This window comes from Leucopleurus acutus (genome assembly GCF_964270905.1).
Source record: "Leucopleurus acutus genome assembly, chromosome: 6".
Taxonomy (NCBI): Eukaryota; Metazoa; Chordata; class Mammalia; order Artiodactyla; family Delphinidae; genus Leucopleurus; species Leucopleurus acutus.
Window position 1 is genome coordinate 60,295,387 of NC_139149.1, and position 23,209 is coordinate 60,318,595.

Consider the following 23,209-nt stretch of genomic DNA (forward strand, 5'->3'; position numbering starts at 1 on the left):
GATTAAAAAAAAGAAACAACAACAACAACAACAACACTGTATAATTACTTAATTACCCGAGAGATAGGAATGGGTCCAGAAAGCCATTTCTGCTTATCAGGTATATAGAGTAACAGTCTTTTTTTTTTTCAATGGGGAGAAACATTCCACACAATGTAAGTTTTATAGGATACTGGCAAATGCTAACGTACCAAAGAAAGTATAAATGGTAGGCATTTCTTAATTGCTTAAAATAAAATTAAGCTTTTCCTACTACATCACAACAAATATCAGAAATGATCATAAAAGGACAAACAATACTAGAAACCACAGAACGTGCTTCAGCTGTAATTTATACATAGCTAATGCAGTATAACATACCAGTTGAAGCTTGACAAATGATAAGCTACGGACTTTGGGAAAGAGCGTCATTTGGTGCTTAATTCTAAATTTCTTATTTGGCATATACCAAGTTAACTATTTAAAACACAACCTGTCCATTTTGTGGATTGGTTATGTAGTTTGTTCCATGTTAAAATAATCAATTCTTTCATTTTCTTGTTTTTAAGGCACAAATAACTTTCTACTTAAAATTTAAGCAGGTTGAATGAGTACAAAATAAAATGTTCAGTAATCTTTTAGATATTATAAAATTATGCAATTCTAGTTTATTTCTCCTCATGAAAAATGATAAAACATGACTTTCAACTATTTGAAAATCCAGACACACAGATCTATCGAAACGTAAGGTACATTCAATGTAATGATTCATAGTGTCTCTAATAGAAAGATTCAGCAGTTCTCAATCGAGACCTTTATTCCTTCTCTGAATAAATGATGCCTGAAATTTTTATTCTTGTTCTAATGGAATTTCAATGGCCTTCACTGCAAATCTACTGGAAATTTTTGCATATTAAGTAGAAAAAATTAAATGATGTTAACCACATTTTAATGTGATTAAGGCTGACAGGGTCATTATTTCTGCTAATCACTCAGTTTAAAACGCTCAAACAAAACTTTATAACAGACAAGGTTTTTAATTTTCCGTATATCTTGTTGAATTTATTTTTTTAAAAAACTAGAGCAGAAAAAGAAGGGGAAAAAGCCATACTATAGTCCTTGACAAAAACCAATGAGTATTTCCTACAATTTGCAGATGGGTTTCATTATACTTAATCTGGTGATGTAAAAACAAAAATGCAAAACAATCTTATACTGCACATGCTTCCCTGGTTTCTTTCCCTTTAAACATGAAGATGGTAAGAAAATACACTTTGTAGAATTCTGAGTTCTGTGTTTCCTATTTACTGCTAAATGGAAACAAATATAGTTTTTTCTTTAGATCTTATAGCAAACTAAAAACAGAATTAATGTATAATACTGCCTCAAGCAGTTCTTCAATGTCCTGTTTTTTAGATTAATCTATGCCATGCAACATAGAATATTTCAAATATATCAAAAGAATGATGCTAATTGCTGTAAGAATAATACGACTTCTCCTTACAGATAATTTGTTTTTTCTGTTTTCTGATAAGAAATTTACTTTGTTCATGGTCATTCTATACTAGAAACATAATATTAAATTAACTACGTAAGATGGCAGGTATATTTGCTGTAATTTTGGTGCTCTGCTTGCAAAGAATTGTTTTTAAAAGTATAATATTTTTGAAGTGAAAATGACTTGGAACCTAGCCTAAAAGACTTAGCCAGTATCTTCTTTAATTTTCTGGGCATTTCAATATTTTCTGAAAAGAATAAGCTAGGTACATAACCCATATAACTATATAATGAATGAGTCAAGTATCTCACTACTTCTTTTGTTGGCTGTCAGCTGCTTAACCAACAAGAGTTGCTGAAAATCATCTTTATCTTTCAGCTATTAAAATGGTAATTTCTAAAAATGATCTGAGGACTGTAATTCATTTTGACATATGAAGGAAATATGTCTATTCCTAATCCTGGAGCTACAGTTTTTACAGAAACAAAATTAATTCGCTTTTAGAAAAATATGACGAGCAAACAATTTTTGAAAAGGAATACACACCTGAAGTTCAGACAGTCTAATTCATACTGATTCACCCCAACCTAGTAAACTTAAACCAAATTTAATGACTAAAAACAAAACACTTCATACATAAAAAAAGATTATGTAAATATTTTTTGCATTGTAGTTTTTCTAAAGCTGCATGAAACTATGATTATTGCAAATAATAGTTAAACCAACAATTATAAAACTTAAGCTACAGGTGCAGTACCTTTGTCAAAAAAAAAAACCAACCCGAAAACCAAAACAAAACAAACAAAAAATAAACGATCATCCTTTTCATGGTAAATTACTCAATTGCATGCAAATGGATAAATGAGTTTACCTCACTGATCACAATCTAAGCAGCTAACAAAAGCAGAGCACCTGGCCACAAACAAGTCCTTTGAAATACAATTTACTATGAAGTTTGAGAAACTGCCGTTCTGCTTTCATATTAAAAATCATAACCAAACTACTTTTCAGCATGAAGCTCAGCCTTTTGTGAAGAGAAAGAGATTAGGGTCTGTAGTAGATTATTTAAATATCAAGAAGTTCAAATTAACGCTGCATTGCAGTCATAATCTTTGGTGTTTCTCGAAAGAATTAATATTGTTGAAATTCAAAAAAATTTTAGTGTGATGCTATGCAATGGTGTATCAACTAATAACCCTCCAGAATTTCTGTGCTCATCTAAAAAGAGTCCCTGCTGAATGTTCTAATGCATCTTATTGTGAATCTTCAGCAAATAAAACTTCATGTATGAGCTCATGATGTGCTTTGCTGCCGGAAAGTCACAGACTCTGTGGGAAGCTCTTTATCTTCCCAGCAGTCAGTTCTCTGAGAACATCAGCGCAGCTACTGTAGTTACCTGTAGATTACTTGTATTTTCTCACATCTGTGTCCAGCAATCTAAACCATGATGATAAAGGGTCATTAGGTTTTGAGTGAGGAAGGGGATGGACTAGACAATTTGCTCCGATAAGCTCCTTGTTGGGAGCTCCAGTTTAGAATGTGAAATGTTGGTATGTACAGTTTTACACTAAAAAGAAAAAAAGAATTTCACTTTTCTGCACTAACAATTAAAAATGATACAGTTTAACATCTCACTATAGTCTACTGATTCACATTTTACTTGGGGGATTTATAATTAAAAGTATTTAAGAGAAATTTTTCTGCTTGTAAAATGGACGTCTACGCTCTATTAGCCACAAAGAATTCAGGTACAATTACTAAGATAACTGCTGTTTGGAGCACAGCAAAGCAATTTCCCACAGTGGGACTTACAGTTCAATTTACCAGTTGGGCAAATATTTTGTGCTCTGTAGTGGCCAGAGAGTTAAAAGCTATAGGTAACAGTTGAGCCGTGTTATACCTGGAGAAAAGTTTCTTCAATTCAAATGGATGGTTTAGATTTCAAAGTAAAGAGAGTACCTGCAAAAACATTGCCCCAAATTAAAATTGTATAATTTTAAAACTAACACAAAATACAGTTGTCACAGAAACCCTGACTGACCTCTTGTCCTCCCCAAAAATAGAGTTCATAATTTGGAACTCAACACAGTATTTTATTTTCATATTTGTGTTGCATCCTAAATCATTCTGATACTTAATCACATTCTCCTAGTAATCAGCTGATAGAATATGTTATATTCTTGATTAGATTATAGAATGGGAATACTAATTACTTAATTTCAAATGGCTTAGAATAACTGTGTCAGGTTACAGAAATATAAAGAAAAAATTTTTTTCTGGCATCCTTCAGTTACGATGTGACACACCATATAGACAGGATAAAAAGAAGTGTTTTAGTTTAGCGAGAGAAAGAAGAGTTTAAAAAATGCTTGCTAAAGTTGCATTCATAATTTATTTCTTTATTTATGTATGTTTATTTTTGTACAATATTATATCTTCTACACATCTTCCTCCAAAAGGAAATTTTAAGAGATAATAGTGACTGGAATTAATAAAACACTACCCTGCCTTAAAGAACTATATTAAAATTACGAAAGTATGTGAATAAAAGCAATATTTAAAAATAAAACACCAAGTAGTGATTTGGCTTTTTGGAAATAACTTTAAAATAGTATTCATTTGGACCATTTGAAGGCTTTCCAATGCTGCTAGAGAAGAAAAATAAAAATATTTATTTTGAAAGTTGTTTGCTAGCACTAAATACAAGCAAGCAATATTTTCCAACAGATTAAAGATAAACTAAGCATTTAAAAATTCCTGTTCTTGGGCTTCCCTGCTGGCGCAGTGGTTGAGAGTCCGCCTGCTGATGCAGGGAACACGGGTTTGTGCCCCGGTCCGGGAAGATCCCACATGCCGCGGAGCGGCTGGGCCAGTGAGCCATGACCGCTGAGCCTGCGCGTCCGGAGCCTGTGCTCAGCAACGGGAGAGGCCACAACAGTGAGAGGCCCGCGTACCGCAAAAAAAAAAATTCCGGTTCTTCCTTTCAAATATATGAATTGTCCAAAATCCTTTTAAGAAAAATCATACGATGGAAGATATGTCACTAACACCAATGTGGAGACATTTCTTAAAATAAAAATTACCGTATGGGCTTCCCTGGTGGTGCAGTGGTTAAGAATCTGCCTGCCAATGCAGGGGACACGGGTTCGAGCCCTGGTCCGGGAAGATGCCACATGCCACGGAGCAACTAAGCCCTAGTGCCACAACTACCGAGCCTGCGCTCTAAAGCCCGCGAGCCACAACTACCGAAGCCCACGCTCCGCAACAAGAGAAGCCACCACAATGAGAAGCCCACGCACCACAAAGAAGAGTAGCCCCCGCTCGCCGCAACTAGAGAAAGCCTGTGCAGCAATGAAGACCCAATGCAGCCAAAAATAAATAAATAAAAATAATAAAGTTCCCTTAAAAAAGAATTACTGTAAAATATAACATTTGGGTGACTAACATTAACATCCTAAGGCAATATGGGAACACAAATCCATAATAATTATTCATACACCAAGCCACTGTAAACCTAAATCATTTCTGAAGACCTGAATGTGTCAAGAACTTTGACAATTATGACTGGAGCCAGGAAACTGTAGCAGTACAGAATTTCTTATGAATTTCTCCAGTTACTTTTTATAAATGCTGTCTTGGATGACAGCTTAATGTGTACCACATGCAATATTTATTCTTTTTCAGTGTCAGACTGTCTAGCCATCCAAGGGAATACAAAGAATGTCACTTATTAGGATAAAAGCACAGGGAAGGTAATCAAGGACATATGTAACATCAGCCAATCATGCCCTATTTCAACATCCTATTCCATTCATAACAGTTCAACAATTATTTGCTTACTGATAACTTGCTTTCAGGCTGTTTGTGTTCACCGTAATGGTGGTTTGCATTTATTTTGCTCTTTAGAATTGGACACTTGCTGTGCCATACGTGTTTGTCAAAACTTTGTATCTTCTGTCAGAAATGGCTTAGCATATCAAATAATTTCTATTTGTCAGGAACTACTAATACAACAATCAGTAACCCTTGATGTCAATAGGGCATTGAAATAACCATAAGACAGCAAATATATAACTAGTAAATATTTTACAAAAAAAAAATCCTATAAAGTGATACATAATAAGAAAGTCGTTATTATTAAGCTGAAGCACACTCACATACATTCCCATGCATATAGCTAAGAATACTTAATAGGCATTGCTTTTTCTTTTGTTTTGGTTCTCCAAAATGGTAAAGCTGTTAAGAATTTCGCAAAGTAATTTGGTGGTCTTTAAACTATACAGCCAAAATGTCTAAGTAATACCAAGTCACATTAAACCTTATACTTGGCCACCAGTACAAATTTCATTTAATAATAGATTTAAAATAATATCTCATCATAATCACGAAATGCGTAACTGTAGAAACATAATTACTTAATCATATTTAATCATTAAACTTTAACCAAATAACGACTTGAACTATTTATTCTAGTAACAATTAAAAGCTTTTTTTTTTTTTTGCGGTGCGCGGGCCTCTCACTGTTGTGGCTTCTCCCATTGCGGAGCACAGGCTGCGGACGCGCAGGCTCAGCGGCCATGGCTCACGGGTCCAGCCACTCCGCGGCATGTGGGATCTTCCCGGACCGGGGCACGAACGTGTGCCCCCTGCTTCGGCAGGCAGACTCTCAACCACTGTGCCACCAGGGAAGCCCAATTAAAAGCTTTTAAAAGTACTAATTTCAAGAGATCTAGACAACTAAGATGTTTACCTCTGAATATAGGAAAGGAAACAAATTGTTGGTATTCTCTTTTGGTCTCTTTTTCTCTTTTGTCTCAGATTTGGCCTGAAGTAAAGTTCTACAATGCAAGAAATATCCCATGCAAACTATTCCATACGATATTTTTTTTAAAAGACTCACCAAAAAAACACTTTTAAATAATAAAAACATTATTACAAATTGTTCTTTTTCAGTCTACATCTACCTGAACTGTCTGGTAAACCACTGATTTTCTTAGCTACGTACGTGTTACAACATACCTGCTGATAAGACTAAGGAAAAATCCATTTGGGTAGAGATGGCAAGGTATAGGGATTAGTCTTGATTAATGACAGGAGAAACACAGCAAGATTTTCTAACTGCTACTGTTCCATTTAAAAGTGTTCATGAAACAGTAAAATCTCTACAAATCTGAAGTCTGGTACTTATATTTCTAAATAGACTTCTAACTGGATCACAAACTTAAAAAAATTTTTTTGGTAGGGGAAGCAGAGAGGAAACAAAAATACAGTGAAAGGAAGAGAAATGCAAGTGACCTTATCCTTGTAAATTTCAGAAGGCAGAACATTACAATATTATAAAAAATAAAAATATGTATAATTAGGAGAAAGAAGAAAATGGCAAGTTGCTATCCTTTATTTCTTGAGAATTAACAGGTTAACAAAATGTTTTAAAGACTTGTTTTAACTTGAGCTCATGAGAGAAAAGTATAAAACATTTTACTGCATTTATAGCATGTTTTTCATGCAACCAAAAGTGCAAAAAAAGAGCTATGTTGGTTGTATACCACTGAAAATTACAGAAAAGCGTGCTTGTTGGAAAGCAAACATAACTGCAGTGGCTTATGTAAGCAGGAGTCAAATTAGTTAAAAGAATTTATTGTGCAATTACAATTGCCAGACACTAATTAACTATAGATCTATCATATATATGTTTTCATCAAATTATGAGAATTAAATTCCAAGACAAATGGACCTATCTACCACAGAATAATTTCACTTAATATATGTAAAATATTTTATTTAACCCTCATTATTCTGTAAGAAAGTTATTACTCTTCTGTTTCACAGGTGAGGAAACAAGGGCTATAAGGAAACCAACCAAACTATCTTGAGTCCTGCTTATATAAAAACACTGCATAAATGTTTGCTCTCTAGCTGGTAGGGGTTTCTGTGTAATGTTTACCAGGATACAACCAACATAGACAACTCTTTTTTGCACTTTTTGTTTCATGAAAAGCATGCTATAAATGCAATAAGATGTTTTATACTTTCATGAGCTTGAGAGAAAGATAGATATTTGGGTAGATATTTGCCTTGCTGTGAGGATTAAACCAAATGAGACAACATATGTAAGTGCCCCAAAGTCTGGCATATAATAGGTGTTGAACAAATAGTAGTCATTATTCTGCCCAAGACTTGGATCTATGTGTACACATACATACATACATTTGAATATGCATATACAATGTTCTTTCAATTATATTGCTATGTGTTAGTGAAGCATCTGAACAGAATATTATACAAATTACCTGCATGCACTTCAGCTAATAAAAGAGATACATACACATGCACATACATGCACAATTCCCTACTCCCAGAAAGGTCTCAAAAACACATCCAAGTAACTGAAAATGCAAGAAAACAGAACAAATCAGTATGTGGTTAAAAACAAACACACAAACAAAACCAAGTGGTGGAAGAATGTACTTATCTTAAAAAAGAATTGATAACATGTATTTTCCACGTAAAAATATATAAACTATTTTAATTATTGACCCGACAAAGGGTTATTAAATTGGTACAGAGATAAGTCCATGATAATAAAGATAAGGTTTCAGGTAAAATTTTTATATTACCTTCAGTTAGCATTCTCTAATCAGGTTATAGTGAAATTTTAGTCTCAAATTTTATAGTGCATGAACTATGTCTAAATGAAATGTATAGTGATAGGGAATGTGGCAAGTATGTGATCTATTTCTCAGGCCTTGTCTACCTTTACAACATCACCAGTGCACCAATGCTGAGACATCATGGCGCAGTAGTAAAGAACGAGAACTCTGGACATAAACTGCTCAGATTTGAAGCTTGGCACCATTCTTGGCTAAGTTCCTCAGTCTCTCTATACTTGCTTTGACTTCCTTAAAATACTAATAGTACTTACTACTCTATAAGGTTGGTGGGAGTCTTAAATGTAATGCATATAGTTAAGTGTTCAGTACATGTTGACTGCTGCTGACTACTACTAACATAACAACAACACTTTAGGCGCATAAATTATCCGTTGTTGTTCTATTTCATGATATTCTCTCTCATTTCCCTGTTCATTTACACACCAACTTCCTTACCCCAGCAGTGAAGAATTGTTCTTAACAAACTGTATGGTATGCTAGAAGAAAGAAAAAAGGAAAATTTTGCTTATCATATTAATATATAAAAACTGATCTGTAGTTATAGCTGTTTTCTGAGGTCTAGTCTGTAGTATTATTTTAGACTTGGCAACTTGATGCAAGTTTTATATCGGCTTCAATGAGAACAGTTGTATTTTCTCCACCAAAATTTTCATATATGGTATTAATATGTTTAAAAATGGATGCTAAAGCAGGTACTAAAATATTTTGCTGTAACAGTATCATATAGTTAACAAAACTACAAGGCAAGAGAAAAATGGCAGCAGCAAAAAACTTATTATCCTAAGAAGAGCAGATAGTTGTCATCTTGAGAACTGTTTCCTTTTATTAACTAAAACCCTAAACAATTTGGTGGAGATGTTATTTCCTGAGATAAAACATAGCAGAACACAAAGTTAATTAAAACAATATTTTCAAAGATCTCTGAAGATCCACAAATATATCTTGCAGTGTCGTGGAACTGGCACAAACATTCAAGTCAAATGGGTCTATTTCTTCTACTACTACAAGAACTTGGGCATGTTCTGAATCTCTCCAATTGTCTTATCTGTAAAATGGGCATGATAATATCTATGTTTCATAAATATCCTTAAATTTTTCATGTTTCATCTATTCTTCTATTAACATCTCACCAATTTCTAACCTCTAAAGGATGCCTGGCACACAGCAGGAACTCAATAATAAATGATGGTTTACTATGTATGTCTTTGGGTTTGGTACATGAAAAGCTAAGTCACTGTCACTTAATGGGAGGGTGGGGGCAGGACAGAGAAAAGAAAAATGGCACAATTTAAAAGGTAACAATTTTAAGTATAAATTATGTATGAAAACTACCAGTGACCTTCATGTTTCCAACATCCAGATATGTTCTTTGGGAAAAAATGAAACATCACTTAAAAAAAAAAAAAAAAGCTAAAAAACAATTACCAACAGACAGATGTTATTCGATCTTTTCCTTTTACATTTCAAAATGGACTAAACCCAAAGATAATGTCCACAGACTGTTCTTTTTAGAGAATTTCTAAGGAAAATGTTGACAATCACCTAGGAATATTGATGAGTACTCCCTTGATATTAATGACAAATACTTAAAGTACTAAAAAGGCACCTTTGTATCTGTATTAATGGAAACACAATCTTATTTATCTCTCTGCTAGCTGAACACATTCCTAAACTAAAATGCAGATCTCTTAATTCAACTATGAAAATGCTTCATTTTAGTAAAAATTCAATTCGAGGCCAAATAATAGTGTCATGGAGGCCATCTCGAGATTTGTCTGAGGATCCAATCAAGTAACCTAAGTTGAAACACTGTGAAGTTTTGATAAATGTTGGTTGTTATTATTCTTAGTAAAGTTCAATCTACTTATTTGAGGGCATACATCAAGGGACTTTTAAAAGAAGTGATTTACGAGTAGTAGTGTGGGGCAGATGAAATTCAAAATAAATCTATATAATTGCAAATTTTACTTGAACACATTTAGGATGGTTTAATATGCTTTTTAAGTGCAACGTATTTGAATAAAAACTTATTAGCTCTTTTCAAGTGGTTGTCTTCACATTTTATATTCTTTTTCGATGTTCCATCACATTTGCCTTTGAATTTGCTGTTCCCTCTCCCTAGACTAAGCTTTCCTCGGATCCTCCCTCTCTCATGGTGCACTCCCTTGCTTCTTAAAGGCCTTTCCTGACCACCCTAACTAAAATAGCACCCTCCTACCCTGCTTTATTTATTTATTTATTTTATTCATGCATTTATTCTTTCATTCATTTGTAAAAATCGAAAATGTTTTTTGGGAATTTACTATGTACCAATTACTACCCTAAGTGATCAAGTGTATCAATTCATACAACAGTCATACCAACTTTATGAGGAAGACAGTTATTATTTTTATTTTTAAAATGAGAAAGGTAGGGGCTTCCTTGGTGGCGCAGTGGTTGAGAGTCCGCCTGCCAATGCAGTGGACGCAGGTTCGTGCCCCGGTCCGGGAGGATCCCACGTGCCGCGGAGCGGCTGGGCCCGTGAGCCATGGCCGCTGAGCCTGCGCGTCCGGAGCCTGTGCTCCGCAACGGGAGAGGCCACAGCAGTGAGAGGCCCCCATACCGCAAAAAAAAAAAAAAAAAAAATGAGAAAGGTAAAATTTCCAAAAGATAGACTTTAAAAGCCAGATATAAAATTCTGGCAGCCTAATTTTCTGCCAGAATTTTATATCTGGCTTTTAAACGTCACCAGCACATTATTCATTCAACAAATATCCTCTGGCTGCTAACTAAATGCTAATTATGCATTATGCTATATGCTAGGTTTATTTGAAAAAAGAAGATAGAGTGATAGTCTTTCAGCAATAAAATTATACACAATAAAAAGGGCTGTGGCAAAGGAAATGGAAAACAATATATTAAAATGTGAGAAATATTATGAAAAAAGTTTACCAAGAGTTAATATTTAATTTTAAAGAAAAAGAAGTATAAATCTTAAATATTAATGCTGAGATTTCAAAGATGTAGACTAGTATAATGATGGTATCATAAACATAGATGAGGAAATAAAAATGATCAAGTGAAACAGTGATATAAGTTAAGCCATTGAGGTAATCTATTTCTTTTTTTTTCTTTTTTAAAAATTTTTATTTTATATTGGAACATAGTTGATTAACAACGTTGTGTTAGTTTCAGATGTACAGCAAAGTGATCCTAATCACTTCCTGACATTATATTAAATATTTGTTTGTTGGTTGTCTATTATTCCATGAGACTATAACCCTTATGGGGGCAAAGGCTTTTTTTAATCAGTCTCAATGTTTATTTGCTTAGAAAAGGAAAAAGGAAGCATAGTACCTATCTCTTCACTGAGCTCACAGTCTTCATAAGAATACATAAACTTGAAATTTACATTCATATTGACAGTTTTTATAAAGTTAATTGTCTTCTTGATAATAAGCATTAAAAAGACTGAACCAGGTACCAATGTGCAGCCCCAAATCTATAGACAGGGGTGTACTCAGAGTTCCTAAGTCAGTTATTTTGAAACATATTTTTTAGCAGAATTTTAAAATTGATAATAAAAATGGTCACAGATACCAAAATATGTCTCACCCAAACTGTACTATTTTTACTACATGGTGGATTAAGCAAGCTTTTGAGGGTGTTTTATAATCAAATGTTTTTGATGGGGAAATGCTTTCTAGGTCAATTTAGAATAAGGAAATGCAATATTTTGAGTAATGTAACTACCTTCAAATATAGATATGCCAATTCTACAAATAAGTTTTATTTCCACTTTGTTCTCATTCTAGACAGAGCAATAGCTGCTATGAGGAAGATAAGAGCATGGTAAGATCCAGAAAAGACTTATTTTCAAGGGGTAGAGATATGGGAGTAGGAATGAGAGGAGGGGGACAGACCAGGTCTTATCTTCAATTCAGTCCAGAAAAGTTGCTCATGAATTATGTATCTGCCAACCTCAGGAATGCTCTGGATTGTCCCACGGTCACAAAAACATCTTACCATGACAAACCTACATATGAGGGTTGAGAAGGTACTAGACATTTGCATGGGCATCTTTTCATTGTGAATTTGCTATAATTCACTAAAATCATAAAATTCTAGCACTAGAAGGGAACCTTAGAGATGATCTCCTTTAATTCTTTATTAACCTTCACTGCCTCATCCCCAGCACACATATAAACATTCAGAAATAGAGAAGCTGTGATACAATGGAACTGTTTTAAAAGGCTTTAAAGAATAAACACCATTTTTAAAAAAAAAAATTATGCTATCATAACAGTTAAAGAATGATTTACTCTAATGGAAGCCCAGGAGTGACAATAAAATCCTCTAAGCTTCAAATGATGAAGTCACAGGGCCTAACCTGAGAGAGAGATGAGGGCAGAGTCCTATGGAAGATGGTGATATCATGGGAGTTTTATCGCTACCGCCACTGTGCAATAGAGATGGTTCTCAGTTTGTTTTTGTTTTGGATGACAACTGTTTCAAAGCATAGAATTATAGCTGTAAACATATACATGATACATTTTGTTTCTTTATCGATATAATGGAAAGAAAAACCAAGGGAATGTATCCCAAAGATACACTTAGAAGACTTACCAAGTCCTTTTTCTATTACTGTATTCTTTTTCAGTTATGTTAATTAAATTTCAGAAATATTGTTTATACAGAACACATTTTATGTGAACATTCTGATGAACTGTCTTCAGTACATGAATGGCTATATAATTTGCCTGAGGTTGAAGAACTAGTTAGCAGCAAATAAGGACCACAAAACTAGCATTTCAAATTCTAAAGTAGCTGTATTCTTAATACATCAAACTTCCTGATAACATACACTACCTAATTTACAAATAGACTATATGCTCTAAGTTTCTTAGAATTCACTTTCCTTACAGAATCAATGTTATCAACGGTATCCAGCATTTTGGTCTAGCCTTCAGAAGTCTATTTAACTTATAATGTAGTTGAACTACAGTAGTATCTCCAAAGGTAGATCTAGTGACTGGGGAACAGGAGAGACCACAGAAGACAGGGGCACAGAAAATAATACTCCTCTCCTATCCTGCATAAGCAGGAGATATTAGGCAAAACATTGAAATTGCCCCAAATGGCACTTTCTCCTTTCCTTTTCTACAGCCTTCTCCCAGGAAAACACTGTTATTGAGATCGCATATACTACAGTTAGACTCCATTCTTCAGCCTTCACAAGGCCCTGCCCTATCTCTCATCACCAACAGTCCTAAGATTTCTGGGCTTCAACAGTCGCCTCTATCTATACCAACTACTACTCAAAACTCCCATTTTATGAGTGTAGTTCATCTCAACTCATAGTTTTAGAAACAAAATCTGACTCAACAGTCCTTAACCTCTGGGACACAGATTTTTAAGAATATTAATAGACCTTGAAGTATTCACCAAAGTGAGTCAGGTAGAGAGGCAGAGAAACTCTCTGTGTACATGAATCACTCATGATTTGAGGAACATTATATAGCTGTATGCCAAAGTTTGTCTTTCATTTCCTAGGTTATATATGTGTGTGCATGTATGGGGGATATACGTTTTAATTTCATGAAAGAATCCTAGAGAACACTTGTTTTTTGTGAAAGAGCTTTAGGCTCTTAAAGCTAGAAGAAAATTTGTAAAACTTCTCCCTATTATATGCAGTGAAATTCTTCAGCCACTTTAAAAAAGATGAAAGTCCTGACACATCTCATAAATTATATTGCTCATAAATTAGTAAGTCAACAGATGGTGCTAATGAAGATAACAACTGACTCCCAAAAGTACAGTATCACTTTCTCAAATTCAGTGAACGATCTTGCAAAGAGAAATTATTGCCTATAAACTGTATTGGGCAAAAAGGCAAACAGGCCAGGGGAAATTCCTAACATGCCTAATACGGTGGGTCAATAGCATTATAGCCATATAAAAAGATGTGCTTTCTTCCATAATTATCTTTTTAAAAATTTTATTTATTTACTTATTTTTATTTTTGGCTGCATTGGGTCTTTGTTGCTGCACACGGGCTTTCTCTAATTGTGGCGAGCAGGGGATATTCTTCCTTGTGATGTGTGGGCTTCTCATTGCAGTGGCTTCTCTTGTTGCGGAGCACGGGCTCTAGGCACATGGGCTTTAGTAGCTGCAGCATGTGGGCTCAGTAGTTGTGGCTCGCAGGCTCTAGAGCTCAGGCTCAGTAGTTGTGGCGCATGGGCTTAGTTGCTCTGTGGCATGTGGGATCTTCCTGGACCAGGGCTCGAACCCGCGTCCCCTGCATTAGCAGGCAGATTCTTAACCACTGCGCCACCAGGGAAGCCCTATAATTATCTTTTTCAAACATGGAATCAGAGGTGTGATTTGGTTTCATTATGACTACGTGCTCTAGGGCACTAACATCTCTTGACAGGAATTATGAAATTGCTGAAAGAGTAACCAAAAACCACTTAATGAAACCAGAAAAGTACACAAGTATTATTACATGTACATACATACACAAATGCTAAAGGACATTCAAATAAAGATTCCTGAATGGCCAAAGGTCTTTTCCCTCCCACTTCTTTCAGCCTTCCATCTTTTGTAATAAAAAGATTGTCTTGCTTTAGTATATTTTTTTTCACTCTCAAGATTTTGGCCAGAGAAATTAAGAAATATTCAACTCCACAAAATCCATTCACCAGAAATTATTGAAATCCTAATTCATAGTGCATATGGTACTGTTTCAAAGCTTTGTCATAATACAAATTAAAAAGTAAATAATTGATAATTATCCAATAGCAAAAATAAGAAACTATAAAACAGGGAAGGGGTCTTAAGAAAATTTTTTCTTTTTGAATTCATTTACAACTTACTTCAGTAAAATTAAGAATATTTTGGGGCTTCCCTGGTGGTGCAGTGGTTGAGAATCTGCCTGCCAATGCAGGGGACACGGGTTCGAGCCCTGGTCTGGGAAGATCCCACATGCCGCAGAGTAACTAGGCCCGTGAGCCACAACTGCTGAGCCCGCACATCTGGAGCCTGTGCTCCGCAACAACAGAGGCCGCGATAGTGAGAGGCCCGCGCACCGCGATGAAGAGTGGCCCCCGCTCGCCACAACTAGAGAAAGCCCTCGCACAGAAACAAAGACCCAACACAGCCAAAAATAAATAAATTTATTTTAAAAAAACAAAAGAATATTTTGTATAGGATTTACCAATTTAATCAATCTCATACTAAAAAAAGAATCGCTCAGTTTAGGCTTCCAGAATATCCTTAACTTGTTCTATCACCCTTTTATATCTGGCAAAGAAGCAAATAAACACTAGTCCTCATAAAGCAATCTCCACTAAAAGTTACAAATTATAGCTTTTAAAATTTAATTCAGCTAAAAAACTCCTCACATGTTAAAACAAACTTACCAACATTACATTGTGATTTCAAGAAGGTAGGAACACACTTACAATAAAAAATGTTTTCTCACAGCCTTCATAATGTTAGGTACTTCAAGATGAAGCTGACACAACATTCCCCCCAAACCATAAGAACCACAAGTGATTTTTTAAAAAAACAGAAATTATAATCCCAAAGAAACACTACATGGATATTTCAGGGCTTTTACTTTGCCAGACTAGTGGATAATAAAGTGAAACATTTAAAAAAAACCTTATACATGTGAATCTTGCTTTATATACTAGTGTATGTTCCTGAAAACTTTATATGAATTGAACCTAATTTCAAATCTACTTGGGAAGCTTTCTGAACTAAAATGAATAATTTATTTAAGAATAATTAATCATTCCCATTTTATTTGTTTCGAGTAAATCGAATGTATAACAATGTGATTTTTTTCAAAGCAGCATTATCTGTGTTAAATTTCTAGCTTCAATGAATAATCTTGTCAGAGATTGATGACTTCTTATAGTAGTTTTACAGAATACATCATGGCATTCCTGAAAGGCCAAGAAAATGCTGTGGGAAGAAGGTTATATTAACCTTCTACAAATATAATTGTGAAGTGGACTTTTGCTCACGTTGAGTTAAGTGTATAGCCTGAAAATAATGGAAATCAGTGAATGATAGAAATTGGTGAAATCACCTATAATAGTGAATACTGCTCCTATTGATAAGACGTAATGGAAATGTGCTACTACATAACATGTGTTGTGGAGAACAATGTCCAAGGATGAGTTAGGTAGAACAATTTCTGTCAGACCTCCAACTGTAAACAAGAAAATAAAACCTAAGTCTCACAGTATGGCAGATGATCACTCAACATTACCTCTGGGGAGTGTTGCCAATCAACTAAATATTTCTACTCCTATAGGAATAGCAATAATTATAGTACATGTGTAAAGTATGCTTATGTGTCAACATCTATACTTATTGTGAATATATGATGCGCTTGCACAAGAAAGCCTAAGAACCAATCGATATTATAGCTCAAACTATCCCTATATACCTGAAAGGTACTTTTTTCCTGAATAGTATATAACATATATAAATATAATTTTATATTATATATACATACATTAAAAATTATATGCAAAAAATGTTCACACTTCCCCTTTTTAAATAGTTGCTGAGATATAGTATCTGTAATTCTTATATACAGTTCAAGATATCAAGAATATATTGGGCTTATTCCATGATTTTCCCCCTAGCCAGGTATACAATATACAGTATCACCAAACTACATTTAATTGTTATGTACAAATTATGTGGAAAACTAACAAAAACAGAAAAGTTGGGGTAGGGCAGACAGAATCATAGTAAAATATGAATTAATAAAACATTTTTGTATTTAAAATTCATTTCGTGAACCTGACACATTGCCCTTGATTACAAAACAGCTTAAAAGACTGCAACTACTTGTCTACCTATCTTGAATCAATTTCAACACTCAGATTAATTGACTCTTATATAATATTAGAGAATAATGTTCAGTGACCACAAGCCCACCAGGGCATATGCAAATACATGTTTTACACACACATACACACACACACACACACACATGCATACAAGAAGTCTGAATGTCTTAAATTTTAGTTATACTTTTCAGTTGAATATGAATATGTAGTATAATAAACAACAAAATAAAATTATCCTTTATCAACAGTTTTAAGAAGGATGGGGACAAGAGAACACAAAAAAGAAACAAAATTGGAAGCTATGTAGGTGTACAAAATTAGTTCTACCAATTTCATAATTGGATAGGATATACTACTAACAGAGCAGCAAAGGTGCAAAGATTGAAATTTACACCCCTAATTAAGCAACAGTTTGGCAGGTCTAATGTCCTATACCTGCTTGACACCATGACTCATTAGGCAATCTCAAACGAAAATTAATACTACATGTAATAGGATCTTAGTTATAAGTAACTGATCATGTTTAAAATATGAAATCCTCAAGTGTTCAAAAATCATTGACATCTGCCAGAGATGACAACGACGACAACACAACAACAATTTCTGCATAGTTTTATTCATTCAAAGAACAACAATATATAATAATAAAAAAAATTTCTGTGGATTCCCCTTACAACATCTTGATTACTGTCATCTAATCACAACACAACTGTAACTAACCCGGCTGCCATGTTATTAGCTTCTCTTCAGGGGCTAGGTCTTAATCATAAATCAATGAAATGACTAATTCAACATTGTTAAAACCAGTGAGTAGATGCTTGGAACCATTCGGTTTTTACATCTTTCAAAAAGGTCAATACACCTACTCAGTAACACAATAGACCTGTCTTTCAAAATGCTTCCTTATTTTCTAGGACTTAAAAATTAACATGTTTCCATTTAAATTTAAAGTGAACTTTAGTAATTAAAACGTTCATTACTTCTGAAATGGTGACCCCCTAAAATATAGTTTGTCTTCCTCTTGTGGCCAGAATCACAAACTCCTCCTCCTCTTTCCTGACCATTTAAAATAGCTTTCTAGATCTAAAAGACCCATGAAAATATTTATTACTACTTCCTGCATCAGTCTTAATTTGCTACAGTAACATTACATAATAACCTTAAAAAACAAAACCTTTTTCTTTTGCTAAAGGAGCAACTTATGCAAATGGAGCTGAGATATAAACATTACCAAAAAACAAGATGCTAACACAAATTTAAAGGATTTAGTAATTAAAATATATTTTAACTATTTACATCTGCTTGCAATGTTATAAGTGATGAAAACCTAGTGTTCATATCCTTCATAATAAAAATTTATTCTGCACTTTAATACAAAGGCTATGTTGCATAAACAGATTTAAAGCTGTAGCAGAGTGGCTGAATGAAAGGAGAATGGCAATCTTTCTGGCTCCAGTAGATGCCATTCCCTATCACACAATGTTTCCCACTCATAAATACATGACAAATACTTCCTCAATCATTTTTTACGAGCAGGGATGCACAGGGGGTAGTCAATGGCTAGCTTGAGGGAAAATAGGAACAGCAGGCGGCAGAAACTGTACAGAAAATGGCTATGTGGTAAATTCTCTTCTGGAACATCACTCGGTTACCCAGTCTTTGATCTTTCAGCTACAATTACACTAACTTCCACAAGATCTGACTCCCCCCACCCCCACCAAACATACACACTACCCCAAACCAGATCATCAGTCATACATAAAATCTAAAATTTGATTTTATAAATAGGATCATCCATACCTCTACATTTTTATAAATTAAAATGTGCTATTTAGACAAGAGTTTACTTTCAATTGGCTATAACCATATCATCATCACCACTGGTCTCACAAAAAACATGGGGTGTCTGGCGACAGCTAAATCACAGACTGGCGTCTCCCAAGCAGTCTGTCTACCATTAGGGTCTGGGAAATAGTATTTACTGTACAATTAGAGCCAGGGAGTTCTACCTGTAATCATCCAAATACAGGTGTGAGAAGCTCCTTTGGGCAAGGAAACTGACTCATCCCTTTTCATGTAAACTTTGATGTCTGTATTGTTTCACGGAGCCCTGGGAAACCTTACCATTCACACTACAATGAGATTTATTAACTGAAGTCAAATAATATATTTAAAATTCCTTCCCAAAGGTAACAATTTTTAACATATCAATCACAAAATTTATAAGAATTTTATATAAGAAACAAGACAGAACTGTTTATTTTAAAGTTAATTATCTACTAGAAGACACTGACCAGTCAGAACTGAATTTTCATGTCAGGTTTATGCTTTCTAGAACATTACAAATTAAGAGGCCAAATTCAGTTTCCTATCAGGAACACAAAATGTCTTATAGTAATATCAACAGGGCATTTTTAGTTGCAGTAATTTCACAGAATTTATTCTAATGATTTATTGGAGTTAACCATCTGACATTAATTATTGTTTTGGCTTCCAGTCTATGAATGTTTATTTTTCAGTTTAAAGCTTCTCACTCTTTGATATCATATGGAAATGAGAATTTTTAATGGAAAATTGAAACCATGTGCATCTAAGTACTTAATGAAGTACAGGGGAAAACAAATGAAAATATATTTTAGGAGAATTCAGATATTTTACTTTGGATAGTTTTGGTTTGTTTGTATGACTTAACAGTATAAAATACTGAGGGTCCAGTGAGTACCATGCCAAATGTGTACATGCCCTTATGTTACATAAACATATGATTTTTTGAAGTTACTAGTGAACTAAAGGAAACCTGGCACATTTTGGTTACATGTCAAAAATGACAATCAATACATGAATGCATAGTTTTTACCTTTGTGTATTTTAAAGTATTTTGAAACAAATACCTGGTCTTTCCCTCCACCATACCTTTTTTTTTAATTAAAAAAATGTTTTTTAAGGGCTTCCCTGGTGGCGCAGTGGTTGGGAGTCCGCCTGCCGGTGCAGGGGACGTGGGTTCGTGCCCAGGTCTGGGAGGATCCCACATGTCACGGAGCAGCTAGGCCCGTGGGCCATGGCCACTGGGCCTGCGCATCCGGAGCCTGTGCTCCGCAATGGGAGGGGCCGCGACGGTGAGAGGCCCGCATACCAGAAAAAAAAAAATGTTTTTTAAGTATTCAATCTGGATTTTAAAACTTATGCCCAGCTACAATTCCAAGTAGATATTTTAAAGTCACATATAAAATCAACAAAGCTAGAATTTCCTAGTTTAAAAAGTTTTATTGCTCTAAGTAGATTTATTCTCATTTTGCAAAGGAAATATTGTCTATTCAATAAATTTGATAATTAAATATGTATAATTCAATATTGCCTAATGTAATTCCTTTTTTTTTTCCTCTTAAGTTCTCTCAGTGTAAATCATTAGGAGATTCATCTCGGAATGTTAACACTAGGCAAAGCTTTCTCATCCATTTTAAACTTTTTAATAATAAGGAGAAAAATTTTAAATCAAACATAGCAGTAAGTACATATGTATGTGTGTTTGTGTGTGCTCAGATATGATATGTCGGGGTACATCTGGGGAGAAAAAAAACTTACCATTTGTTTTTCTTTCTAATGTAGTCTTTTTCAGAAAGATTAACCAAGTAGACCATTGGTTTTGAAGTCAGAAATAAGTGTTTATTCAACACTTCAATCTAAAGTGGGAGATAGAAAAAGAGTCCTTTTTAAAAGTTGAGTAAATATTAAGTCACTAAAGAACTTGAAAGAAAACTATTTAAACAGGAAGCCATTTTTATAATTCTTGTTTCTAAAAGATTAGTTGTCACAAAATATCAGGAGTAGGGGAAAAGAAAAAATAACAAGCCTGGGAATGAGAAATCATTGAGAGAAATAAAGTTTAACTAGATATAATAATAAGTGTAAAATAATGACAATTTTGTTCTCTAAGAAATCGAAGCAAAGGTAATAATAGATCGCATCATATTTATAATTTACCTCTTTGTCATTCCAATCATGACAGAAGCGAACAGGTTTCTTTTGATCTATAACCCAGGATTTGACTTTGCACATTATGTCCTATACACAATTGAGAAAAAAAGTAAATAAAAGATGAATACTAAGCATTTAGATACTAAATATTAAAATTAAAAGTTTTCAAACCCTCAATTAAAAGTTGACTATAAAAATAAAGGCAACTTTTTTATGAAAGAACTAAGTTGCACAGATAATTATTTTCAATATCTCATTAAAATACGAAATACGAAACGAAACATTAATGTGGCATTAAAATTTTACCATATGAAATGTGGAATACTAGCAAAATTAGTAACAATCTTAAAAATTTCAAACCATTAAAACATACCAAAGACTACAAGAGTTAATAATATCTCAACATTATCTAGTGATGTAAACTGCAAGATAAACATGCTGTTAGGAAACGGGGGGGGGGGGGGGGGGGGGCGGGGGGGAACACTGGAGAAAGACTGAATTATAATTTTTTCCTTAAAAAGGAAAACAAAATAGATGAAATTGAGCCTATTATTGATGATCTACCCTTCAAAATATTAAATCAACTGACCAAAACCCTTTTTATTCTGAATTAATTTTTTGCTGACACCTTCTCCCTGCCCACTTCTGTCCCTGCTCCAACCCACCCCCCCCAACCTGCCAAAGCCTCCATTACACAATGGCAAGAGCCCTGCACTGGTGACCTCCAACCAGCTGCATTCACTTTCAGAACATCTCTCTCTGCTGGAAATCTAAAGGCCTTTTAGTTAGCAAGCTAGTGTGCATTCAGAAGGAGTAACTGCAGGAAGAGCCCAATGTGCTTTGTTTCTCTGGCCTTTCTTCACAGAAAGATTAATCATCTGTGAAATGGAAACGGCAAACAGCAAGTGACACAAACTGAACCCTTCAAGCCTTTCCTCATCAGTTTTGTGGTTCTGAATCTAAAAGCTGCGTGTGGCAAGGTTCTCCTTACAGGCAGGTGTTAATAAAAGGCTCTTGGGTCTGAAAGGTCAAACTTAGCTCTTCCAGAAGAAGTGCGTTTGAGAGTCATCTGTTTTTTGTTGTTGTTGTTGTTAAAGATAACTTATGGGTATGTTTTAAATATGCATTTCTCAAAATTTATTGTAATACACAATTATTAGTAATAGATTTCTTAGATTTTCATTGATGTATTTTACTTTATCATAAATCATTAGTCTTCTATAAATATCCACTTGTTAAATTACCTCAGTATTTAGTATACCTTCCTTCCAAATCTTGCTGTTACCAACAGGAAAAATAAGGAAAAAGCCCTATATCCTTAGATCCTGATTTGAAACCCTCCAGGAAAAGGACTTCCCACAGACTTCAACAAGGAAGGGGCAAGCCGAAAACTTTTAATGAAATCTAACATGGTCTGCTTAAGAATAATCACTTTTACTCTTCTATTTCACTCATAAATGTTTAAAAGTGGCTAATGTAACACCATTTCCTACAAGGAGAAGATCAAAGTGCTATATTACAAATGCATTATGATTAAAAAAGCCCTGTGCAGCCTTGCTATTAACTGTTCTTTAAACCCTAAAAGGCTTCCCATAGATCTCACTTGGCACTGCATATACAACCTTTGACAAGTAATGTAGACCATTTTTATTCATTGCCTAAAATTGTAGGCAATTATGTGCGTCACACTGGCCACCTGCAAATTCTGAATGCCTGCTCCAGTTGTCAGTGCAAAAAACTAATGTCGGAGGGGATTAATCTAGGGGGAGAGAGTCCTCTTTAATGGCTCCAGCAGGTGAAATGGCCCAGCTGGTTACTATGATGAGAGGCCAGAACAGCTTATGTGGAGACACGCAACAAGATTATACAAAAGAAGGAGAAAACAGTGGTACCATCTTACATTTGGTTCCATTAGTTTTTTTCAATTAAAAAAAGAAAAGAAAATAGACAAAGGAAAGCCAAACCAAAAATAAGGAAGGAAATTAAATCTTAATCATATAAAAAGTATAAAATACTTTTAACTATAAACATTTTCACAAAACCAAAGGGCCTCAATAAATGCTGATTGCTAGTGAAGGAATTTCAGTTTCATTTTAAATTAACTAAAGCACCACTTCAGAAATAGAGATCCTATCACAAAATCTTTTTGGCGTTAGTTTCTTCCCCCCTTCACACCACCATATTATATTACAAATTAGGAGCACTCAAATTTTAGGTAAAGAGAATTAATTCAT

General features: G+C 34.4%; 1 protein-coding gene across 2 annotated transcripts in view; it reads right to left on the bottom strand.

The window, feature by feature from the left end:
* OLA1 (Obg like ATPase 1) overlaps window positions 1-23,209 on the bottom strand; it is a 165,190-nt gene that overhangs the window by 25,493 nt on the left and 116,488 nt on the right. For both annotated transcript variants that reach the window (XM_082841291.1, XM_082841290.1), the window contains 2 exons: window positions 20,982-21,062; window positions 20,583-20,680 (listed from right to left, as the gene is read on the bottom strand). In XM_082841291.1, coding sequence (XP_082697417.1) covers window positions 20,583-20,680; window positions 20,982-21,062 — 179 coding nt within the window. The remainder of the gene's footprint in view (window positions 1-20,582; window positions 20,681-20,981; window positions 21,063-23,209) is intronic.